The sequence below is a fragment of the Schistocerca gregaria genome, chromosome 4, assembly GCF_023897955.1.
Source record: "Schistocerca gregaria isolate iqSchGreg1 chromosome 4, iqSchGreg1.2, whole genome shotgun sequence".
Lineage (NCBI taxonomy): Eukaryota > Metazoa > Arthropoda > Insecta > Orthoptera > Acrididae > Schistocerca > Schistocerca gregaria.
This window is the reverse complement of record NC_064923.1, coordinates 576,595,165-576,614,806: the sequence shown is the minus strand read 5'-3', so window position 1 is coordinate 576,614,806 and position 19,642 is coordinate 576,595,165. Positions and strand designations below refer to the sequence as shown.

General features: G+C 40.8%; 1 protein-coding gene across 1 annotated transcript in view; it reads left to right on the top strand.

Annotated features, from left to right (window-relative positions):
* The window catches only part of LOC126365968 (probable cytochrome P450 301a1, mitochondrial), a 223,719-nt gene extending 209,182 nt beyond the window's left edge, over window positions 1-14,537 (top strand). The window contains exon 12 of the mRNA XM_050008765.1: window positions 13,951-14,537. Within this exon, the coding sequence (XP_049864722.1) occupies window positions 13,951-14,061 (111 nt within the window). The 3' untranslated portion in view covers window positions 14,062-14,537. The remainder of the gene's footprint in view (window positions 1-13,950) is intronic.
* The last annotated feature ends 5,105 nt before the right edge of the window (window positions 14,538-19,642 follow it).

Sequence of the window (19,642 nt, the reverse complement as noted above, 5' to 3'; positions counted from 1 at the left end):
CACACATAGTCGTGTAACGGAGTCAAATTGGTTTGACAGACCAGCAGACAGGTCTACTAGTACACTGTAATCCACCGGGGTTTCAGATCCTCATAGGGAAGTACCTGCGTTCAGAACCAGACGAACGCGAGACCGCGTATTTGCATACTTCTGGACGCGCAATTTTAATAACATTTGTCGCTGACCGTGGCTACATTCGGCGACCGCGTCGTGCTGTGCCGCCCTCACCTGCAGAAGGTTAAAGTATTCGCTGCTACGGCGTAGGGCTCCAACAAAATTGCTACACTGAGAAGAACCGCAGATGATAAACGGGTATTCATTGGAGAAATATATTATACTAGAACTGACGTGTGATTACATTTTCACGCAATTTGCTTGCATGGATCCTGAGAAATCAATACCCCTAACAACCACTTCTGGCCGTAGTAAAGGCCTTGATACGCCTGGACATTGAGTCAAACAGCTTTGATGGCGTGTACAGGTACAGCTACTCATGCAGTTTCAAAACAATGCCACAGTTCATCAAGAGTAGTGACTGGCGTATTGTGACGAGCCACTTGCTTGCCATCATTGACCAGACGTTTTCAATTGAGAAGAGATCTGGAGAATGTGCTAGCCAGGGCAGCAGTCGAACATTTTCTGTATCCAGAAAGGGCCATACAGGACCTGCAACATGCGACCGTGCATTATCCTGCTGAACTGTAGGGTTTCGCAGGGATCGAATGAAGGGTAGAGCCACGAGTCGTAACACATCTGAAAAGTAAAGTCCACTGTTCAAAGTGCCGTGAATGCGAACAAGAGGTGACCGAGACTTGTAACCAGTGACACTCCCTACCATCACGCCGGGTGATACGCCAGTATGACGAGACGAATACACGCTTCCAATGTGCGTTCACCACGATGTCGCCAAACACATATGTGAACATCTTGATGCTGTAAACAGAACATGGATTCATCCGAAAAATGACGTTTTGCCATTCGTGCACCCACGTTCGCCGTTGAGTACACCATCGCAGGCGCTCCTGTCTGTGATGCAGCGTTTAAGGGTAACCGCAGCCATGGTCTCCGAGCTGATATTCCATGCTGCTGCAAACTTCGTCGAACTGTTCGTGCAGATGGTTGTTTTGCAAACGACCCCATCTGTTGACTCAGGGATCGAGACGTGGCTGCACGATCCGTCACAGCCACGCGGATAAGATGCCTGTCATCTGGACTGCTACTGATACGAGGCCGTTGGGATCCGGCACGGCGTTCCGTATTACCCTCCTGAACCCACCGATTCCATATTCTGCTCACAGTAATTGGATATCGACCAGTGCTAGCAGCAATGTCGCGATACGATAAACCGTAATCGTGATATGCTACAATCCGACCTTTATCAAAGTCGGAAACATGATGATACGCATTTCTCCTCCTTACACGAGGCATCACAACAACGTTTCACCAGGCAAAGCCGGTCAACTGCTGTTTGTGTATGAGAAATCGGTTGGAAACTTTCCTCATGTCAGCACGTTGTAGGTGTCGCCACCGGCGCCAACCTTGTGTGAATGCTCTGAAAAACTAAATCATTGAATATCACAGCATCTTCTGCCGGTTGGCTAAATTTCGCGTCTGTAGCACATAATCTTCGTGGTGTAGCAATTTTAATGCCCAGTAGTGTACTTCTCAGCACCCTGCTTTTTGGAACTATATTTTTCTTTATGGAGTAGTAGAGAGTAGATGCTTGATAGTAGCTTAGTCTTGGACCATGTCACGGATTCACATTTATGAAGTCAGACACAGCGATTAGTTCTTGTTAGTGTGGTGTGTTGACCCCCAGTTGATCACTTTGTTTACCGTAGACCCTATATTATTGAAAATAAAAATGTTTGTGTGGCGTTTCTTTAGCCATCTTTTGTCATGTGATGTTAAGAATGGATAAATCTATTGTTATTTGGACCACAACTCCTCCCAGTGTTCTGATTAACATTACCTTTCCCATTGTTATTAAAGTCTTGATTGCAATAGAAAGAGCAGACGTTTTGGATGGGTCACGTCACGGCACACCAACCTACACGTGGTAGGATAATTCACCAGTCCGGCTGCTGCTAGTGTCAAACCAATTGTGTGGAATGACCCAGAAAGTTGCAGAGGGTCCTTTACTTGTTCTCAGATGGGTGACAGAATGGGAAGGGTTACATTGCAGTTGGTTCTCAACGCGACTTTTCTCCCTTGGGTGGTCAGGTGTGCTCAAATAGAACTTTGACAGCGTGTATGTGTACCCTCACGTTCCTGTGTGGTTCAGTATCGAGTCACTGTCACATCCAAGTACTTACAGATAAGGATATTATACGATTCGCCCTGTAGCCCAAGTGAAGACCCACAATAAGGCCTATTTCAAACGCTGTCAGGTGCTGATAATGCTGCCTCACACTTATACGCAGCATCTTCGAGTCCTCCAGAGTGACAACATCTGAAGTCGTTCATGGCACTTGTATACCGTACAAGACCTGGTAACAAAACTACAAATGAACAGCTATAAAGAGCTCTGGTTGCCGTTCTACATGTCACAGAAAACTGCAACCTTAATCATTTAATAATCCGTATCGGTAAATATCAGGGTTGCCCAGAAAGTAATGCACTTTTTTTTCAATAATTCTTTATTAAACGTGATGAGGATTACACGCATGAAATATTGGTGTTTTATCTTCACGCTCTATTTTTCCACGTAATCTCTATCCCGTTCTGTGGCCTTCCTCCAGAATGAAACAAGGGCGTGTATGTCCAGTCAGCAGTTTATATCTTCTCTCTATTTCGAACATAACCAGTTATTTTGCTGTCCAAGTAGAAAAGGAGTTAATACTTTTAGTGTTTCATTTCCTAATCTAAATTCCCTCACCATATCCTGATTTAAGTCTATTTAATTCCTTTACCTATATTTTACTGTTGTTGATGTTCATCTAATAATGTCTTTTCAAGACACTATTTCTCCATTCAACTGCTCTTCTAATTACAATGCCATTGGCAAACCTCAAAATTTTTATTTCGTTCACTGAAATTTAATTCTTTTTCCGAATTTCCCTTCGTCTTCTTTACTGTTCTCTCAGTGTACAGATTAAATAACATCACGGATAAGTTACAAACATGTCTCACTCCCATCTCAACCACTGCCCCACCTTTTATGTCCTTCGACTTTTATAACCCTAGTCTGGCTTGTATAGAATATATATGTAACATTTCACTCCTTGTGTTTTACTTCGACACCCTACCTACAAACTTCCAAAGAGTGTATTCCAATCAACATGGTCACAAGTTATCTCTAATTCTACAAATGCTACAAACCTAGGTTTGCTTTTCTTCAGTCAATATTCTGGCATTAGCAATAGAGTCAGTAAAACCTCACGTCTTCCTATATTTCTCCAGAACTCAAAATGGTATTCGCGAGTTAGTCTTCTAACAGTATTTGCATTCTTCTGTAAACAATTGGTGTCACTGTTTAGCGGCCATAACTTATAAAATTATAGGTTCGATAGTATTCGAATATGCCGGCTGAAGTGGCCGAGCGGTTCTAGGCGCTACAGTCTGGAACCCCGCGACCGCTACGGTCGCAGGTTCGAATCCTGCCTCGGGCATGGATGTGTGTGATGTCCTTAGGTTAGTTAGGTTTCAGTAGTTCTAAGTTCTAGGGGACTGATGACCTCAGACGTTGAGTCCCATAGTGCTCAGAGCCATTTGAACCATTCTGAAGTATTCGAATATGACTGCACTTGCTTTATTTGGAATTGGAGTTACTACAATCTTAACATTATCTAAAATTTCGGTCGGTGCTTCACAGAACATGACAATATTAAATTGAAAGTACTTCCTAACGTTCCATGGAATTTAACTGATTTAATCACGAACAGGCTTTTTATGTCGCAAACTGCAGAGAAAATGACGTGCGACTGGTGTTATTCACACAGAAAGTACGAAAGATACATAAATAGTTATATTAATTTAATAGGTAAACAAAATCGTTATGTGGAGACACATTTAACAAAATGATGAAATGTTTGCGACTAAAACTTAGTGGAAGACAGGGGGAAAAGGAAATTGACTTTGGCTATGTAATTTTAAGACGGCATTCAGTGTCATATGTTTGTTAATTTCCAGTAGGGCAATAGTTCTGCTTTTCTTAACAGAATTTAAAACTTCACACTGTACATCATATCAGTGTTTTTTTTTTTGTTAAAAGATGAATGACAGGCAATGGAGCCTATGGCATGGACATTGTTTGGAGTACTCGTCATCGGTTTGACTTTTCCGCGACAAAAGGCGTCCTATTTAGAATCAAGAAAACGGTGTTCCAGTCGAGCACCACGGCAACCCTCCTAGCTGCAGACGTACCAGTTTCTCGCAGCTATTGTGGTAGTCCGACGAAAATGATATGTGAGGTCACTGTTACAACAGGAGCTCACTCCAGCGCCATCTTCACAGTTAGTGAGAGTATCACGGAGTGGGAGGTTTTCGAGTGAAGTATATCCAAATGGTATCTTACTGCACAGGGATTCCGTATCAAAACTATATTTGCTAAGTAGCTAGCGTGTAGCAGATTGTCCCTTCCGTCACTCACATCCATAAGAGTTGGCGCTATGACACCAGTAGGTCACTAACGACGACACGTTGCCCCTGACATTTGTTCTTTAAATTTTATATTTAAGCATGCGCGACATTTATTGTCAGTACGTTATAGTAAACCAAAAAAGTAAATGCTCTTTTATTGTAGTCTCATTTATCGTTCTGCTTTCTGGAACATTCCATTAGTCTCAAATATGCATTCATACAGGGACCCACCTACATTTACAGCTACATCTTTCGAGATGAAACAGCTCTGAATTTGTTTCTATATTACAAGTTTTTAGCGCTATTCTCCTATAGTTAGGTGAAATACAATTTTTTCCTGCCAAAGTTATTTAAAGTTTCTGGTTTCTTAGTTCCACATCAAATACTGCGTTATCCTTTCACCACATCTGTGTCGTGATACCCCTGTTTTTAGTTCCCCTAGATAGTCCTGGATTTCCTTTTCTGTTCTAGACACTTACTTGCACATTTCATTACGCAGATTCTCGTTTTACTTTTTTTCATGTGTGTTTAAAGTCTATAGTATTTTTAAACAAGAACATTTTAGTTTAAGCTTTAATAACTGTTGATATCGTATGAAACAAGAACTTTACTGTTACCCGTCACTGCTGAGTTTATTTCCACAACGCGTTTCACAGGTTTAAATCTCTTTCATCAAGTGGATTTATTTGTATTAATATGAGATGTGTGTTGTATTAAGACTTTAGGGTAATTTGTGACACTGTGAAGTGGAGAAACAAAACACTACTTCAAAATGTGGCTCTGTGGATGTCTCTGAGTAAAAATTGAACTTATATGTAAATTTCCAAATAAAACAGCTAAAATAGAATGCCTGCAGTGGCTACAGTCTCCTTCCTTTGTCCTAATACATCACGTATAAATTATCACATTTTGTAAAGAAAGATAACATACAGTAAAACTAAACCATTATTTATGAGTAAGTGTTAAAACCTTGTTGTGACGTATGGTTGAGTAGGTGAACAAAAAAGGTTCAATTAAATATTTCAAATGATACATGGTTCCTGTTCTGTCAAGTTAATATAACTTAAACTTCGCAGTCATTCATGTAATCAGATAACATGATGTAAATATTAGCTGCAATGATTGTTGCCAGCAATGGCAGAATGATACCTAAAAAACAATTTAGGTTGGGATTCAGTGACAGAGGACGAAAGGAGTGGCAGTTTTGGTGATGCCAGAGATCCGGATTTGTTATGCTTACTTGTGTTACATGTTGTAACCAAGTAAACTTTGAAATAATATATTGACAAGAAATTAAAGATATTCGGATAGATGTTGTTGTTGTTGTGGTCTTCAGTCCTTAGACTGGTTTGATGCAGCTCCCCATGCTACTTTATCCTGTACAAGGTTTTTCATCTCCCAGTACCTACTGCAGCCTACATCCTTCTGAATCTGTGTAGTGTATTCATCTCTTGGTCTCCCTCTATGATTTTTACCTTCCACGCTGCCCTCCAGTACTAAACTGGTGATCCCTTGATGCCTCAGAACATGTCCTACCAACCGATCCCTTCTTCTAGTCAAGTTGTGCCACAAACTCCTCTTCTCTCCAATTCTATTCAATACCTCCTCATTAGTTATGTGATCTACCCATCTAATCTTCAGGATAGATACACCCTTAATAATATATAGAGTTATATGCACTATCAGGCTGTCATGAGGTGCAAACTGTAGGTGGATCTGCTGAATATTGTGAGTTAGACAGTTGTTCATTTACAAAATATCAACGGAACATGCAAATAACTAAATACTTCGCAGTAAATATGAAGGAGAGGATGGAGACGTAATGTATGCGTGCCTGTGTGTGTGCCTTCGTGTGTGTGTGTGTGTGTGTGTGTGTGTGTGTGTGTGTGTGTGTGTGTGTGTGTGTGTGTGTGTGTCTGTGTCTGTGTGTGTTGCAAATTTAATAATATAGGCTGCTATTATAAACAGATATGATATACTTGTAAATGTTGTCATTTAGGGAGGACTCAGGTTGTTTACCTTTATGTTTGTACATTTGGTATGGATGTCTCATTTCCTGCCTTTAAATTGGATGTGTAGGATGCTGATACTTGTGGTATGAAGATTGTGTGTCGTTTATTGCAGGTGGGTGGCTATTGGTGATTTGTAACAGTTTTTGTGTTTTAGTGCTGTGGTTTGTTCCTTGGTCGTATTTTCAAATGATCTACCTATCTGGACTATGTAGAAACGGTCACAGTTCATACATTAAATTCTGAATACACCTGTACAGTGGCATAGGCTTCTTCTGTAACTGTTATAAGGCAACTTCTGCCAAATATTGACAGTACTGAAAGACATATTTATGCCTTGTGTTTGAGGCATTGGAAATCTTGTATGAAATATTACCCAGAAGTGGTACTGTATGGAAGATCTTATTTTATGTTTGTATTTTTGTGCTGTGATTGGCCATCATTGAGTGTTATGGGGTGTCTACTATGGAGTTGTTATAGCAATTTGCAGTAGCTCTTTGTTTTATTATTTTAATTCCTTGTTTGCATTTATCTTTAAAGAATGGTAGTTGGATTGCTCTGTTTATCATATACTAGAGTGCTGCTTTTTATGAACTATGAGGTGATAAAAGGAATAGTAAATGACAAGTGTGTGTTGTAGCTTTCTGATAAATTTCAAAATCGTATCTATTATTCATTAGTCTAATGATGAGGTCTAGAAATCTTTTGTGCCACTGATTAAAATGATTATGTCACCTATACATATGCAAGAGTAGATAATGTTTCTGAGGGTGACACAGTTGTAATTCGGAAATTTGGTCTTCTGAGTTGTTTGTGAATATTCCAGATAATGATCCAAAAAGTTTGACGCCTTTGCTAGGTCATCTGTTTGTCTGTACAGTTTGTTGTCGAATTCGAGATAAATGTTTGAGAGTTTGGATTCTAAAGTCCATTAGTTCAGTAATGTGACTGGAAGGGATTTTTAATGTTTCCTTACGTTGGATTCAATTATTTGTAGTGTGGGATCTATTGGTAAGGAGTAACAAATATTTTCTATGTCAGATGAGGTAAGTGTGGCTCCATCACGAACTTTAAAGTTTTTGACATGTTTTGTAAATTCTACTGTCTTTCTAAGTGGTGCATTATTATTAAGTGTTTATGTTAATTTAATAATTTTGAAGAGTTTTTGTTGAGCTTGAATGTTGGACTGTTCCCACAATTCACTATAGGCAATGTTTTTTGCTTCTTTGATGGTGAGCAGAAACTTTATGTTACTTGAGATGACTAAATTATTTTTGTATTCTGGCAGTTGGAGCTTTACGTATTCCTGTTATGTAGTTAGGTAGGAAGAAATCTAAAGTTTTTCTCTACGTATGTTGTTCTGTTCTGCAACATATCTGTATGGCCCGTGACTTTTTTAACACTTATTGCGTTATCTGTACTCAGTTTAATTCTGATGTTACATTTGAGCACTTATGCTCTTTCTTTGTGTGCTACGATTGGTTTTGCGGAATCCTTCTCAATAATTTCGTTGATTTTGTAGCAGGTTACTATTCCGTCATTTTGCTTCTCAAAGACAATGGCTGAAATCTGTGTGATACTTGTGACGAGTTTCTCTCACCCATTTTGTTTGAGTGAACTGTGAATTTTGTGATTCACTCCTTAAACGTATAATTCCTCTTTCTTTGGTATGTGGTGGCTGAGGACATTTCATTTTTCGTTTGTTGTGCCCCTAGGTGTCTGTGCCTGCAGATGGCAGACCTTGGGAGATGAAGGATAATTTATGCGGGGGGAAATTGCTAACATTAATTTGTTGTCTGTTTTCCTTTAGCAAGAAAAAAGTGCTTCTGGCGAACAGATGAAGTACAGTTTGTTACGACTCTACTCAAGGTTCCGTACATCGAGAGAAATCTTGTGGGGTGTGGAGGTGAGAACGTTTGGTACGAAATCCGTTTCCCATCTTCACAGTTCCACTTTCGGAGCATTGTGTGGAAACAACGCATGTTGCTGAGTCTCCGTATCAGGTGACAACTCTCTGATTAAATTGTTGTGCTATTTTCGTGATGCAAATGTAGGGACTGGGAACATGCTTCCTAACTAGTATTAGAAGTACGCTCTCGGAATTATTGACGGTAAAACCGATCAGCGATGTACAGTGTCTGCCTGTTGGATGACCACCTCCGTGGCGTCCCTGCACTAAACAAATCCGTGACGAAGTAGGCCACTATTCTTTGGATCTTGTATGCCCTCAATTAATTCTCAGTTATAAGGTTACCAGACTAACGAGGTACTTTCAAGAAATTGTTTAACAATGATTTGTAATCAAGTTCTTTCGTCGAAATTTAGTCTGAAATCTTGTTTTGCTAGGCTTGTGTATTGATTCCGCTTTAGGTGCTCCGGAGGTAGACACCTGGATATGATACTGTTGATTTCCAGATATTCATCATCTGGTCAGATGTATACAGACACCAATTAATCGGCATTAATATGTGTCTATCCCTCACAACTACCATTTTTTAAGGTCATCAGTCTTCTGATTAGTTCGATGCGGTAAGTCACGAATTACTCTCCGTGCCAGTCTCTTCATGTCAGAGTAGCACTTGCAGATACATCCTTAATTATTTACTGTATGTATTCCTGTATCTGTCTTCCTCTTCAGTCTTTGCCCTGTATAGCTCCCTCTAGTGCCATAGAAGTAATTCACTGATGTCTTAACAGATGTCCAATCATCCTCTCCCTTCTCCTTGTCAATGTTTTCCACACATGCCTTTCCTCTCCGATTCTGCGCAGAACCTCCTCATTCCTTACCTTATCAGTCCACCTAATTTTGAACATTCCCCTGTAGCACGGCATCTCAAATGCTTCGATTCTCTTTTGTTCTGGTTTTCCCACAGCCCATGTCTCATTACCATACAATGTTGTGCTCCAGACATACATTCGCAGAAATTTCTTCCTCAAATTAAGGCCCACGTTTGATAATAGTAGACCTCTCGTGGCAATCAATGCCCTTTTTGCCAGTGCTAGTCTGCTTTTGATGTCCTCCTTGCTCCGTCCATCATTGGTTATTTTCGGATATTTTGCTGGCTAGGTAACAATTCCTTAACATCATCTACTTCGTGACCATCAATCCTGATGTTACGTTTCTCGCTGATATGATTTCTGCTACTTCTCGTTACTTTCGTCTTCCTTCTATTTGCTCTCATTACATATTCTGTACTCATTAGATTGTTCATTCCATTGAGCATATTATGTAATTCTTCTTCGCTTTCACTCAGGATAGCAATGTCATCAGCGAATCTTATCATCCTTTCACATTGGATTTTAATTCAATTTCTGAACTTTCTTTTACTTCCACCATTGCTTCTTCGATGTACACATTGGACAGTAGGGGGAAATACTACATCTCTGTCTTACACCCTCTTTAATCCGAGCCCTTCGTCCTTGGTCGTCCGCTCTTATTATTCCCCCTTGGCTCTTGCACGTATTGTATATTAACCGTCTCTCCCTATAGCTTACCCCCATTTGTCCCGGAATTTCGAAAATCTTGCACAATTCTGTGTTGCCGAACTCTTATTCCAGTTCGACAAATCCTATGAACTTGTCTTGCTTTTTCTTTAGTCTTGCTTCCATTATCAACTGCAAAGTCAGAATTGCCTCTCGGTTACCTTTACCTTTTCTAAATCCAAACTGATCGTCATTTAGCACATCCTCAATTATTTTTTCCGTTCTTCTGTGTATTATCCTTGTTAACAAAAAATGGCTCTGAGCACTATGGGACTTAACTTCTGAGGTCATCAGTCCCCTAGAACTTAGAACTACTTAAACCTAACTAACCTAAGGACATTACACACATCCATGCCCGAGGCACGATTCGAACCTGCGACCGTAACGGTCGCGCGGTTCCAGACTGTAGCGCCTAGAACCGCTCGGCCACTCCGGCCGTCCCTTGTTAGCAACTTGGGTGCATGAACAGTTAAGCTGATTTTGCGATAATTCTCGCACTTGTCAGCTCTTGCAATATTCGGAACTGTCTGGATCATATTTTTCCGAGAGTCAGATGGTATGCCACCAAATTCATACATTCTACACACCAATTACAGTAATCGTTTTGTTGCCACCTCCCCCAATGATTTTAGAAATTCTGATGGAATGTTGCTAACCCCTCCAGCCTTATTTGATCTTATTAAGCCATTGAAAGTTCTTTTAAATTCTGATTCTAATACAGGATCCCCTACCTCTTCTAAATCACATCAAATAAATCTTCCCACTCATAGAGGCCTTCAATGTACTCTTACCAACTATCCGCCCTCTCCTCTGTATTTAAGAATGGAATTCGCAATGCATTCTTTATGCTACACCCTGTTTTTAATGTCACCAACAGTAGTTTTGACTTTCCTACATTTTTCTTTCCAGCTTCCGAGATTGTCCTTTTCAGATATGTCCATTTCTCTTCAACTGTACTGCTCACTGAGCTTCCTTATTTATGTATCTATAGCCTTAGACAGCTTCAGGCGTGTCTCGTCATCCCTTAATACTTCCGTTTCCCACTTTGAGATAAGAAATTCAATGTCTTCATGGAAAAATATATTCGGCTGCCTGCGGAACGATGTTTCTTCCTGACTAATCTCTTGAACTGCAGCCTGCTCTTCATTACTACTACACTGTGACCTGCTGCTGGACATGCCTTACAGTCCAGTATCTGCTTTCGGAATCTCTGTTTGGCCGGGGTGTAATCTAAATGAAATCTTCTAATGTCACCGGGCCTTCTCCAAATATACTTCCTCCTCTTGTGATTCTTGAAAGGAATATATGCTATTACCAGCTGAAATTTATGACAGAGCTCAATCAGTCTTTCCCCTGTCTCTTTCCTTGTCCCAACCCCATATTCTCCTGAAGTCTTTTCTCCTCCCTTTTCCTCTACAACTGCATTCCAGTCCCTCACGACTATTAGATTTTCACCTCGCTTTACTTACTGTATTACCCTTTCAGTATCCTCATATACCTTCTCTATATCTTCATGTTCAGCTTGCGACGTCGGCTTGTATACGTGAACTAACGTTGTCGGTGTTGGTTTGCTGTCTATTCTGAAAACAACAACCCTATCACTAAACTGTTCACAGTAACACAGTCTCTGCCAGACTGTCCTCTTCTTAACGAAGCCTGCTCCCGTTATACCATTTTTTGCTGCTGTTGATATTACCCTATACTCATCTGACCAGAAATCCTTGTCCTCTGTGATTATTTGATATTTAATATAAAAATTCTAGCAAAATAGGCCTTGCTTTTGCAAGGTCTTCCAAGCGAAACTTCTACAGCGTAGTCGAAATAACCTAGTAACAAAATGCCCACCCACATGCTGCCAAGTTTGCAATACCTCTGTAGCGCAGTCGAAACTACATTGGCAACAAGTGGCCGGCATTTTGTAAGCAGGTTGTTTCGACTACGCTGCAGAAGTTTCTCTGGGAAGCCCTTACATATCCTTCACTCAATCCTCATCTTTTCTCTTGCTAATTCCAAATATTTGGAGCCCTGAAGAAAGACATTCGTGGCCGTCAATTTGCTTCTGACAATCATCGTTCCGCAGACAGCCGAATATATTTTTCCATGAAGACATTGAATTTCTTATCTCAAAGAGGGAAAAATTTATTAACAGTTATGGAGATTACTTTTGAAAAAATAAACAGTTACTTTTTCGATCTGTTTCATTTTCATTTGGCTGCCCCTTATACAACTTATTTTTACTTTTTTTTCTGCAGACTTCCTCAGTCGTGACATTTATTGGTGAATTCCATATTAAATATGGCATCCGGAGACTTTTGATCAGATTTCGCTACCACTAATAATTTCGTGTAGCTCAGTGGTCAGGTGAAAGTCTTTCAATTGGACGCCACTTCTGTGACTTGCGTGTCTCTAATCTACCTCAGTTATCCTACCGGAGAGAAGGGTTCTAACAGTTTAACGTGCAATCTTTCTTACGGCGGCAATCCAGAGCATCACAGAAATTCGTAGGCACTTGCGCTATGTCTGCAGAGACCTGGCAGTGAACGAAAGCACGGTAAGTCGTTTGGCGGGGCGTCTGTCGCCATCGCAACAAGGTCGCGCAAACTTATGCGCTCTCCATCGTGCGGGCAGGATGCACACATCTGTGTTTCATGCAATGTTTCAACATTTGGACACTCTCATTTGTGGTGATCAACGGTTCACAGTAGTACTGACATACTCAACAACCAGTTAGGGTACTAAAAGATGTGTGCCGCTCGGTTCCTCTCCGCCTAACAAGAAGCATAAGAGCAACGAAGGACCATCTGAGCTGAAATGCTTGCGCGTTACGAGGCTGATCGTGACAATTTTTTGTCTAACATCGTTGCATGCGATGAGACATAGGTTTATCAAAAATGGTTCAAATGGCTGTAAGCACTATGGGACTTAACATCTGTGGTAATCAGTCCCCTAGAACTACTTAAACCTAACTAACCTATGGACATCACACACATCCATAACCTAGGCAGGATAGGAACCGTAGCAGCAGGGTGGTTCCGGACTGACGCACCTAGAACCGGACACAAAGCGGCAATCGATGGAGTGGTGCCACACTACCTCTCCTTCGAAGAAAAAGTTCAAAGCGGCGCTCTCCACCGGTAAAGTCATGATGACGGTGTTCTGGGACTCTGAATGGGTTATTCTGTTTGAAGTCGTCCCTCACGCTGCGGCAATCAACTCTGATTTGTATTGTGCTACCCTCCGGAACTCATAGGAACGACTTCAGCGTGTACGTTGCCACAAAAGTGCAAACCAACTTCTCCACGACTACGCTAGGTCTCACACACGTCTGCGCACCAGAAAGGAGATGACGAAACTTCATTGGACTGTTCTTTCTCATCCACCGTAGGAGAGCCCAGATCTACCACCCTCCGACTTCTGCCTGCGTAGTCCAGTGAATGATGTTGCACTCCGCGGGAAGCAGTACGTGTACGATGGGGAGGTTATTGATGCAGCAGGATATCTGCTCCGACATCGACCAGTAGACTGGTAGCATGTTCCCATACAGGCCTTCCGAGTAAGGTGGTGTTAGGCAATCGCACTGAACAGAAATTACGTCAAGAAATAGGGTTTTGCAGCCATAAGAATGGGGAATAATATGCAGTATTGGAATCCTCAATGAAACCAGCCTGTGTTGAGAAAAAAGTGTGTTGCACTACTTGTTGCTTACTGAACGCCTGTTCTTATGTTTCGTGACCAATACATAACAGTTATTGGGGTAACCTAGAAATTACTTTGAAATCTCCACATCAATATTCAAATTTCTTCATATTCTTTCATTTGTTCCTCTTTGTCGCAGAGTTGAAGGCGTGTCACCTGAAAACGGTATCTTTGTTCACAGATTATCCGACGCTTCCGTGTGGAGTTACACAATGATGTTACATGGAGGACTGTCCTAATACATCAAGCCGCTTCGCCACTCAAGTTCAAGGTCATCGACAGGAACGTCTGATTCTCCTGTTGTGTTTCCTCTCTGTTCCCACGGATAAAGTGTAATTCAGCCCCTGAACCATGTGTCAAATGTAACTGCAATAGGCTAATTAATTGCTTTTGAGAGACAAGTGTTTCGCTCTAATTCGCTTTAAGTTTTGACGAATGACAAATATACACAAATATTGTTCGTTTTTATAAGCATTGAAATACGTCTCCTCATTATTTCACTTTCTAACAAAGGACGGAGAAACAGACACAAACTCTATCTAGATATTTCTTAATATCTCATTAGTTTTCAAGTTCCAACCCTGTGACTCAAAAAAAGTCTGTTTGTTTGACTGCGTCCTTTATTTCTGAACCATTCTCAGTACGTATTTCATTCACTGTACGTATGTACGTAATAAATACAGGATGAAAGAGCTCTAAACATGTTTCTAACTACAATTTTTGTTAGTTTTTTTACAGTTGACTGAAAATGTATATTTTACCACACAAGTTACTCAACACTCTGAGGTTTTTTGCTTCGTTTTCGATTTTGTGTAATCCTTTCTGCGCATCTCTGCCGCGCTACAACTGTAGTTAATTTTCTTTATGAGTCCTGGTTCTCCTAATCTGAACATTTGCTTGCTCATTTGATTATACAGACTTTACGTTTCCGCAACTGTGTGTGTGTGTGTGTGTGTGTGTGTGTGTGTGTGGGTGGGTGGGTGTGTGTGTGTGGGTGCGTGGGTGGGTGGGTTTGTTTTGTGAAATGGTCGCCGTAGACAGTCCATTTTTACTGGGTGTATCATAATAAATGGCGTAAACTCATGCAGTTGAAAGTACATGATACTAGAAGCAAAAAAGTCTCAGTAAACATAGGGTCGAAAATGCATGCCTTAAGAGCTACGAGCAGTTTTTCATCTTCGATACTGTGAAAAAAATCTCTTCTACTGCAAGTTTTTTGCTTTCCATATTTTGGGAAGTGGTAGTATGGACCAAAATAAGAAAAAAAGAATAAATGCCCAGCAAACATGTGCTCTAAAACGCCTACCTTAAAAGTTATGAGTACTTGATCATTAGAAGAGTTGTGTTTCCAAGTAGCAAAGATGAACAAGTGCTCATAGCTCTAAGGAAATGCTTTTCAGAGCATATTTTTACTGGACTTTTTTCCCTTGTTTTAGTCCATACTGTCAGTTCCCAAAATATTGAAAGCAAACAATTTGCAGTTGAAGAGATTTACTTCACAGTATCGAAGACGAAAATGTGCTCTTAGCTCACTTTCGACCCTATGTTTACTAAGACTTTTTTGCTTCTACTATCGTGTACTTTCAACTGTATGCGTTCACGTCATTAATTATGATACACTCTGTATCATAATTAATGTACACACAGGGTTTTCCTCATAAGAGTCGTCAGGAACACTCTGGAGTCACATCATGCACTTGCAGTTTGGTTTTTGCAAAGCGCAGCTGAAGCCACCCCAAACAGCTTTCGCTAAACCTGCTTATCATACGATACCGTCTGTCGACGGGAAATACTGATTTCCCGTCATAAACAATATGGTTTCCAAAGAGGAATTTTACGTGCACATTGGGCACAACGACTGTAAGTTTTTCTGAAACGGAGCACTTTGACAATCTTGGTACTTTGATGGAATGCCTTACTTACTTTGAGTGTAAATAATTTTTTATAAAAAAAATACAAACTCGTTTATTCGGTGAATGCTTCAATTTTAAATCATAACTAATAACACAGAAATCGTTATAACGTCGAAAACCAATGTTCCTCGGAACACTGGAAAACTTATTCTAGTGAGACATTCGTTTTATCGACATGTATTAAGAGGAATAATAGCCAGTGTTCAAGCAACGATTGACATCTCCCTGGCACGCGCTGGCTGCTACCACCAAACAGCAGTGCTGCTCAGTCGCCGCTGGTGTACTCACCGTCTTGATACATTGTATATCGATAAAATGATTGTTGTGGTAGACCAGTATGGAACCACTCCACGAAACAGGTACGTAAAATTCCGTTTTAAAAATCACTTTGTTCATAACGGGAAACAGACGCTTTCAAATATATCACATGATTAACGGTATTTGTTGGTTTGACTCCAGCTACACATTGCAAAAATTAAATTTCAAATATCTGCCGAAACACCAGAGAAATTACATCTGACACTCTTAGGAGGGATACACAGTGTTAACCATGACTTCACCGAAAAACCTTTACAGGTGGTAAGATAGACCAAAACAAGAAAAAATATATAATAAACGTAGGCTTCTTTCCATACCTTAAGAGATATGAGCACTTGTTCATCGTCAATACTGTGTGACACATCTCTTGTACTGCAAGCTCTTTCATTTCCGGACTTCATGGGTGATGGTATGGTACAAAATTGTTTTAAAAAATTATTCAATAAATATGTTTGTTGTGGAACTTTGTTTTGAAATTTCTTCCTGTCAGCTTCAGGTGTAGTTGACAACGATCTAAGGATTGTGAATCGACCGAAGACATAAAATTATGTTACTAAGCTTGTCAACAACAGCATACCGGGCTGAAGACAAACTGGATAAGCTCAGGTGTAAAGAAAGAAATCGTGCGTTGGAAAGCGCACACGAGTAGCGTAAATTTGTCACTCTGCACAAGACTAGATGCTATGACTAGTGTTGATGCTTCCAATAGTAGTCGTACAGCAGTGTGGGACAAACTGTCTCTGAAATTTCGTCCCCCCTTGCTTAGCTATCGTCTGAGAACTGACTTTCACTGAAAAAGGAGCGGACTAGTGTATAATGCCGTTCTTTTGGTATAATAATTTTCATTGTACGATTATCACGGTACTTCGGCAGCAGTCACTGTACTGCCGGAACGGGTCATAACTACGGCACGGCAGCCAACTCATGTAGATGCTATTGCTGGATCTGTAGCCCTTTTTGTTGTTAACATCAAAGCTACCTAGACGGTTCACGTAATTAAGAAGCTGATGCAGCATATGAACAGCAGTCAGGAACTAGGGCACAGTGTTCCATATCTATGAAAACATGAACCAGAAGAAACGTATTACTCAACTGCTCAAACAACCAACTTCAGAAGCTTCCACTACTAGTATTGCATATTTAAGTCAGCATTAAGTATTATATGACACACAAGAAACTAATGTGCCAAAACGACTTTTTGTACAGTGCCAACAGACGATCCACGTAGAACGAAACTAATGGCACATAGCAATGAAAATTATGCAGCAGCTAGAGCTTCAAATGGTTCAAATGGCTCTGAGCACTATTGGACTTAACATCTGAGGTCATCTAGACTTAGAAATACTTAAACCTAACTAACGTAAGGATATCACACACATCCATGCCCTAGGCAGGATTCGAACCTGTGACCGTAGCAGCTGCGCGGTTCCGGACTGAAGCGCCTAGAACCGCTCGACCACAACGGCCGGCAGCTAGAGGTGTATATACAAAATATGATCAAAAGTATCCGGACACAGCTTTGAAATGCGGAACTGACCTATAAATGTCACGAAAAGCGTGCTAGCCAGAATAAATTAAAACCACTCCACTTAATAAATACCGCCGTCGCACCGGTACAGCAACCGTAATAGATCTCTAGAACATAAAAAACAGTCTTGGTTGCACAATAGAGGTTAATTTAAGCTTCACGTGTGAAGCGTTTCGCCTGTTCTAGGCATCATCAGACTATCAGGAGGAATTAGAAACTAGTATCAAAATAAATTATTATTAAAAACAAAAATAAATAAATAGAGAATAACAAGAGGAAGTTATGCACCCATTGGAGCACTAGGCCACATCTGTGTTTCAGGGAGTGGTGAGGGATATAAATTTCAACTCAAAATACTGCACTATAACTGAACTTATAGACAGAAATTCTTGCTAATAGCTATCGAGGTGTCGAGCATAGTTAAGAATTCCATAGAACTGGAAGGTAACAGCCAGACATCCACTATACATCACCAATAAAATTCTTCCTACCCTAACCGAAACGTCCAACGTGATTCAGAATACCAAAGAAATGTTAGGTAACAATCAGATAGCCACTGTCATTACATCACATAGAAGCAACAAGAAAAAAAAAGAAATGGCAGTAGGAAAAATAAAACTGCTGCAGCGTACAAGGGGCACCTAACTTAGGCAAACTGGTTTATTCAGCGAGCAGAAAAAACTCACGAATGCAAAATACAGGCATATAATGTATAGGCTAATACACCTTTGGTATATTAATGGGCACATTATGTTCACCTCTATCCACGGCTGAATGCCGGTAAAGTTGCCTTCGATATTTAAAGAAAGCCTTTTGATAGTGCGTCAACACTGCACTCATCCTCCAATCAACCGAGGAGCTATGAACTGAGCTATTTTCGAGCTGTTATAACACGGATGAATTCTCTCTCTCTGACTGCGATATCGATAAAGAATTAGACAATATGGGGCATTGTAGCACATAAAAATGGTTGCAGCCCATCTCTGGTGAACTGTTTATGTGAACGAAAAAACGCTGTAGTCTTCACTATTAATTCTTCGATTACATCCGCGGTGTACAACAGCACACGTGTGGCTGTCCTATTTCTTGGGGCGTTTTCATACAGTTTGACAAAGCCATTTCGCCATACTAATGTCCAAGTTGACTTTTCCAAGGGCTCTCCCATGGAATACACGCTCACCCAGAACGAGCAACTCATTTATTCTCTAAGTCAGGTGTCTACAAAATTAAGTGTACCGGATTTCCCACCTAACATATCGGGCAGACAGGAAGATCTTTCGCTGTTAGGTTCAGCGGGCGTCTACTAATAAAAAAAAGTCAGGAGAAAAAATTTTCCCTCTTTGAGCAGCACCTCAAATCTTCTTGTCCTAGGCCCACTGATCTAGGAAACCTTAAAACGCTTCACGTGACCGACATAGACTTCTTTTTGTTATTCTTAATTTACTCGTTAATTAGTGCCTTTAACAGCAATAACCAGTTTGCAATTTCTCCACGTTGTCTGATGATGCCTGGAAGAGGCGAAACCCGTCACATGTGAAGAGTAAATAAACTTATTTTGTGCTACCAAAACTGTTTTATGTTCTCTCCAGAATAACAGCAGGCATGAGAATTGCGTCAGAAACGGGAACAGCAGAATGGCTCGGTCACGAGAGGTCAATGACTTAGAACGTGGACTGGTCATTGAATGTCAAAAAATGGTTCAAATGGCTCCGAGCACTATAGGACTTAACTTCTGAGGTCATCAGTCCCCTAGAACTACTTAAACCTAACTAACCTAAGGACTCACACACATCCATGCCCGAGGCAGGATTCGAACCAGCGATCGTAGCGGTAGCGCGATTCCGGACTGAAGCTCCTAGAACCGCTCGGCCACGCCGGCCGGCCATTGAATGTCACCTTAGTAACTAATCCACCAGGCATATTTCAACGATTCTAAAGCTGCCCAAGTGGATAACACAAAGTTACAACCACATCCAAACCTAGACCAAGCAGATCTCGTGCACGCACGGGTATGGACTGTGTGCATTGAGGAGCGTGGTTTAAAAAATTTGAATCAAAATAGTGAAAGTGCCTACTTGCGAGTTCCAAAGTGCTAACAGCAGTCGAGGTAGTAC